We start from the raw sequence: 6,460 nt of genomic DNA, 5'->3' as shown, positions 1-6,460 counted from the left end.
GGGGGTAGTAATGTCAGTGTTGTGGACTTGTGTTTCCTTGTTTTACCCCTGTCTTAGTTCCTGTTTTCCTTTTATGGTCTTGTTTCCTGTTCCTGTCTTCATTTTGTTAATTTGGTTCCAGCTGTGTTTTCCCTCATGTCGTCATGTTCATTAATTCCAGGTGTTCCCTCATTAGTTTCCTTGTCTACTTAAGCCCTGTGTTTCCCTGTGTCTAGCATCAACTGTTAAATGTCATCCTTGAGTTCCTGTGTTGATATACCCTTGCTTGTTGGAGTAAAGTCTCAATCGAAGTATTCTCCTGCGTCTCCTCGTTCCTTCCTCCCAGTGAATCGTGACACATATATACTACAACAGATCGCACTCTCTCATTCCTTTTTCTCTGTTTTTTCAGTCACCGAACTTTAAACTCCTTGACACCACATGTTAATTCTTTAAGTTAACTTTTGACTGTTTGGAGAAAAGATTAAAGGTTTTGGACTGTCATTGAACTGAACGCGACGTGTTCGGTGTGCGAGACGTGAGTTGCCCTAAACGCGGCACGGTGCTGTGCTCCTCATCCGGTGTGCGACCGCCTTTCTGAAATACAACAAGACAGCGCAGCACAAGTGACTGTTATCACCAAAATAAAACAGCTAAATTTAAGTCAAATGAAAATAATCATCACAAATGCATCATCACACAATCGATCTGTCCACAAAACCAACAAATGTAATGTGTTTAATGTAAAACAATAAACCATGACAGCGCCCACAGCAGAATAAATTAGCGACAGACACTTCATGACAAACAAGCAGTCTTTATAATAAATAATATTATTATTGGCACAGCGGCCCAGTAAATGTCCTCACTTACGTTTTTTTCGGCTTCCATCGTGACATGAATAACAGCTAGTTAGTTTATCAGTGTATATATATATATTTTTTTTTTCCGAGAGATCCACACCGCGAGCGGAACTTGTCATAAGGTTAGTGATAACAAGGCCTGCCCATTTAAAGAAAATATATGATTGGTCAGTTTTTCTGTCAATTGAAATTACGCTCCCATTGATTTACTATTGCTTGGCCTGCTGTAATTTCACAGCTGGACCACGAATCACAGAGCCGCGAACGCTAGGCAGAAACATTCAAATATGGAGAAAATGGGCGTCGTTCAATTAACGCACTCACTGAATAGACAGATTTGAAGAGTTTATTTTTTCCAAAGACATTGTATTCTTTTTATTTAGATGATGGCTGTCAAATTATGAATTGTTTAAATAAAATTTGAAATGATTACTTTTTATTAAAATAATATTAAAAAGTTTAGCATTTCAATAAGTTTATTTAAAAATGGTAAATATAATTTTAATAGTTTAGGCCCTCTCTGAGGGCCTAGAGGGCCCTGACGGTTCCCCTCTGGATGTTAGAGCCACAGGTCATTAAGTCCCATTATCTTGGGTTTCTTTAGGATGGGGATGATGGTGGAGTTTTGAAGCAAGAAGGGACTTCCCACAGCTCCGGTGATCTGTTAAAGATCTGAGTGAAGATGGGGGCCAGCTGGTCAGTACAGGATTTCAGACAGGCTGGTGTAACACAATCTGGGCCTGGTGCTTTTTTCCTCTTCTGCTTCCGGAAGACCTGGCGCACATCATCTTTGCTGATCTGAGGTGCAGGAGATGACGAGAGTGGGGTTGCAGGAGGTGTTAATGGTTGTGTGGAGAAGTGTTCAGAGTGGGTGTGGGGTCTTTTTCAAACCTGCAGTAAAACTCATTCAAATCGTCTGCCAGTTGTTGATGCTCCACAGTGCTGGGGGATGGTGTCTTGTAATTGGTGATGTCTTTCAGATCTTTCCACACTGATGCTGAGTCACTGGAAGAGGACTGAATCCTTAGCTTTTCAGAATAATTCCTCTTTGCCACTCAGATCTCTTTTTCCAGTGTGTATTTGGTCTGTTTATACAAGATTCTGTCCCCATTGCTGTAAACATCTTCTTTGGCCTGACTGAGCTGTCTGAGTTTTGCAGTGAACCATGGTTTGTCGTTGTTGTAGGTTAAATGAGTCCTGGTAGGAATGCACATATCTTCACAGAAACTGATATAAGATGTTACAGTCTCTGTGAGCTCGTCCAGATCGTTTGCAGCAGCTTCAAAAATACTCCAATCAGTGAGGTCGAAACAGGCTTGTAAAACCCGCTCCGTTTCATTAGTCCATCTCTTTACAGTCCTTAACACAGGTTTAGCTGATTTCAGTTTCTGCCTGTAGGTTGGTATAAGATGAACCAAACAGTGATCAGAAAGCCCCAAAGCTGCCCGTGGGACAGAGTGATATGCATGCTTTATTGTGGTGTAACAGTGATTCAATAGATTACTGTCTCTGGTGGGACATGTAACATGCTGTTTGTATTTTGGCAGGTCATGGGAGAGATTTGCTTTATTAAAGTCTCGTCCGTTTTGTTGTGTAGAGAGCGGAGATTCGCCAAATGGATACAAATGATTGAGTTCCTAAGAAATTTTGTTTAGCTTTTAGTTTTGTGAGGCAAGTTAACAATCACTCTGGTCTAAATTGTTTATTCATGGGTATTTGTATGTATTTTCTTTTTCTTTTTTAATTTTGGGTAGATTAAACATACAGTACAATAATTTTACGAATGGATGTGTGAATGCTCACAAATATCGAACAAAATAACTATTGCATGATTGATCATTTCTAAATCATTACAAGACATTTCATAATTGTCATGTTTTAAAGTGTAGCTTGGTTTAAAATAATATAAATGAGCTAGAACCAGAAGTCTTGTGACTTCAGAAGTCACACAGAACACAATGAAATGTTGTCATTTCAAATTAAGTAAATGAGCCAACTATGTTAAATAAATGTGATTGAAAATGTAATATAATTAATTATGACCACAGAGAATCGAGAGATCAATTGATTACAAATTAATAAGGATTTGTAAACATTTGTATGTCTGTAAAGTTCATACCCAAATAATGATTAATACAAATAGATGATTAATATCACATTTTATGAATACTCATGAGATCATGTTGAAATAATAGTGTAATAAGTGAAAATTAGTTAATATGTAATTATTTTGATGGCGTAATGTATGTGTGTGTGTGTATAGGAGGGAAAATGTGCTTAATTTTTAATAAAATAGTGTATTTATACAAAATGTGTATTTTTTGTGCTGTATTTTTAAGTACACTTACCAAAATTAGTTATATTTTGTATTAAAATATGTATCATATTTTTGGTAACAGGTGTGTCTTTTTATCCTTTGTATTTTTACTTTATGGTTCCTGTTGTGTCAGATGTCCTGTTTGCCTTCTTCATGGCGATGTGGAATGTTTTCATCAGGGAATGTGCACAGGCTCCGCCCACACAACAGGTGTAGTCAAACACAACTCAGTCACGCCTTGATAGGTTGCCATGGTACGTCAGTGGAAAGTACCATTCTGTCCTCTGCAGAAGGGGGGGTAGGACTTGCTTTTAAGTTTTAAGTTAGACTAATCTTAATCAAAATCCTTCTGTAATTTCTTACAATTCTATTCAAAAATACGTTGTTTTACAAAAATGTAGTTGAGTTATTTTCTTACTTAAGTGACACATCCCCTGCTTTTTCTTATCTAAGTGGTAGTGTCTGAGGCATTGAGTCTCCTGTGAAAGGTGTGTGTCAGTCAGAGACTGTCTATCTGATCTTTGAGATAGAGTTAAATGTCCAGCCCAATGTCACGGTCTCACAGATGGCTGTTGACGTGAGATGGCTGAGCCAGCCTGGGCTTAACTAGCCCAGTGACAGCATGGCATTTACTCTTGATCACTCTAATGAGGAGTACTTTGAGTTTGACTCCTCTTCAGAGATCCTGGAAATATCTACCTCGTCTTACTTTAGCTCAAACAGTGCTGATGATGAGGATAATGAGGAAGATGCAAAGCCGTATACCCTGGAGGAAGGTACAGTACCTGTGCCCTTTGAGATTTTGATCCTTTTAAAAGTCAAAAGTCCTAGTGCTATCAAAGACACGTACTGTCACAGTAACTCGGTGTCTTTCAGCAATGGTCAAGTGGCTCATTTTGAAATCTAAACAATCTAAACAGGTTTTTCCATCTTTGGTTGGTGATGACATAGGGCATATAAAATGTACACAATGCGTTAGATTCTTCATCTTGTCGGGTTTCCTCTTCTTTCTGATCTTATCAATATTTGTATTTCATAATATTCGGTGTAAACACTCAGCCAGTCATTTGTGTTAGAACATCATTACTGATGTTAGTGCTGAAGGACATCGGGGAGTTACACCGTTTGAATCATTTAGTTTCAGTGTATTAATCATAAAGTTTCAGGAGCAAGTATTAAAATATGATTTAGCTTGTGACTAATTAAGGTCATGCTGTTTAGATTTATTATGAATTTGCTCTGTCCCAGAACATTTCTTAAGGTTGATCATGTCAACACTGCACAGACCATTCTCATGGTATTACAGTATGCACTGCAAGTATGCCATTATATAACGAGAGTAATACTTAACTATATCAACCATGTTTTTTTTTTGTTTTTTTTTGGCCTAGGATTTAGTTTTGAAACCAATTTTCCTCAGGAATTGACAGTAAATTTAACAAATAATTACAAAGCAATGTCAAGTACCACACTGAATTAAATGTGACATTTTTAAGTAGAAAGAAATAGTATTTTCTTGTAAAACACTTTCTCTTTTCTTTTTTTTTTCTTCTTTTTTTACAGTGTAACCTTTGGTGATGAATACAATAATAATAAAAAATAATAACAATAACTGCTATTACTATTATTATTATTTTTATTATTATTATGAATTGACAATAATAATAATACATTTTGTGTCTCCTAAGTACAGAGCAGTTGGAGTATAAAAACAAAAGCTAGTTGCATCTTAGTTGAAACCTGAATGTATAATTAATTATTTTAAAATGTTTTATTTCTAAACTAACACTAAATTCAAGTATTCTTCAGTGTATTTAATAATGGTTGTTTGTTTGCCCTAATTTATATATGTGGGTAATTTTTCCTCTATTTTATCTTTATCTATGTAATTACATATAGACAGTGCAAAAAATGTCATGTTTATATTTATATTTATATATATTATTATCTTATTACAGTGACAGTCACCCCACAGCAACCTTAGGTATAACACACTCTAAATTACTAAGTTATCAATTGTATTTTATCTTTATAATCAGGTTTATAAAGATATGCATGTGATTGTATTCTAGAACCACTTGTTTATTCTAGGTGGAAGTAAGCTGTGCATTTTAGGGTTAACATTTTTATAATCAGTTGCATGTATTAATAATTGTGACACTATTACACTGTAAAACAAACTTAATTTTTCGTACTGTGAAATGCTTTAAAATAATTAGTACCAAAACTCATGGGTTATATCCTTCTTGTGTTATAATGCATTAGCTCTATAGCAGTGTAGCAATCAGTAGGTAGATTATATCTGCAATGATAAATTGAATTGTTTATTTTCAAGCATACTGTATATAAAATAAACAGAAGCTTTATATGTCAGGATCATGGACTGTCTGTGTCATGTTTTGCCCTTGTTTCTGTTCCCTTATTTGGTCATGTTCCTGTCCTCATTTTGTTGATTAGTCGCTCGAGGACCATACAAGACTGTTCCAGCTGCTAGCAAGCACCACCAGCTACCCGAACGACGCGCTCTGTGCATTCTACGATGCCAGTTTAAACACCGCGTGCAGAGCGCCGTCGTCCGAAGATGGTCCTCGAGCGGATTTCACCGCGTTTGTGGAGTGGATTCTAGCGAGAAACGGATCGCCTCTCATCGTCACTCCCGAGGATGATCTCGCCAGCTTCACTCCGGACCCAGAGCCCAGCCCACCATCTCCCCACTGTGAGGAGCTAAAGCCCGAGCCCACCGATAACGGAGAGCCAATTCCCGCCACGATCTACGAGCCAGCGCAATGCCGAGCGACTGAGCGGAGGATTGCCCAGGAAGTAGAGTCCAAGGCGTCAGACCAGGTGCGAGAGCTGGCGACAGTGCCCGCCACGAGGGAGAAAGCCGCGGACGGTGTGAGCGCGGAGAGGAGCTCCGCCCCCTGCACCGCGGCTGAGGGTGAGCTGAGTATGGCGTGGCGAAAGTGCCAAAGCGAAGCGGAGAGTGCTCCAGTCCCCGAATCCAGGCCGTGACATCAGTCAAGGTGTGGGAGCCGGCAACAACGCCTGCCATGAGGGAGAAAGCCACAAACGGTGTGAGCGCGGAGAGGAGCTCCGCCCCCTGCACCGCGGCTGAGGGTGAGCTGAGTATGGCGTGGCGAAAGTGCCAAAGCGAAGCGGAGAGTGCTCCAGTCCCCGAATCCAGTCCAGAGCGCCCTCCAGTGCCCGCTCCTAGAAAGCGCCCTTCAGTGCCAGCTCCTCGTAAGCGCCCTCAAGTGTACGCTCCTCCTGAGCGCCATCCTGTTCCCGTGTTCAGCCTAGA

General features: G+C 39.3%; 1 protein-coding gene across 3 annotated transcripts in view; it reads left to right on the top strand.

The window, feature by feature from the left end:
• Positions 1-6,460, top strand: part of LOC107704104 (trafficking kinesin-binding protein 1-like) — a 47,694-nt gene that overhangs the window by 15,873 nt on the left and 25,361 nt on the right. The window contains exon 1 of one of the 3 annotated variants that reach the window (XM_016506958.1): positions 3,697-3,935. The exons of the other annotated variants lie outside the window; for them this stretch is intronic. Coding sequence (XP_016362444.1) covers positions 3,782-3,935 — 154 coding nt within the window. The 5' untranslated portion in view covers positions 3,697-3,781. Of the gene's footprint in view, positions 1-3,696; positions 3,936-6,460 lie in introns of those variants that run through there. 3 annotated transcript variants of the gene reach the window in all.

This window comes from Sinocyclocheilus anshuiensis, unplaced genomic scaffold (genome assembly GCF_001515605.1).
Source record: "Sinocyclocheilus anshuiensis isolate Anshui unplaced genomic scaffold, SAMN03320099.WGS_v1.1 scaffold1272, whole genome shotgun sequence".
NCBI classification, from domain to species: domain Eukaryota; kingdom Metazoa; phylum Chordata; class Actinopteri; order Cypriniformes; family Cyprinidae; genus Sinocyclocheilus; species Sinocyclocheilus anshuiensis.
The sequence above is the reverse complement of the archived record's forward strand: the minus strand, read 5'-3'. Positions and strand labels throughout refer to the sequence as shown.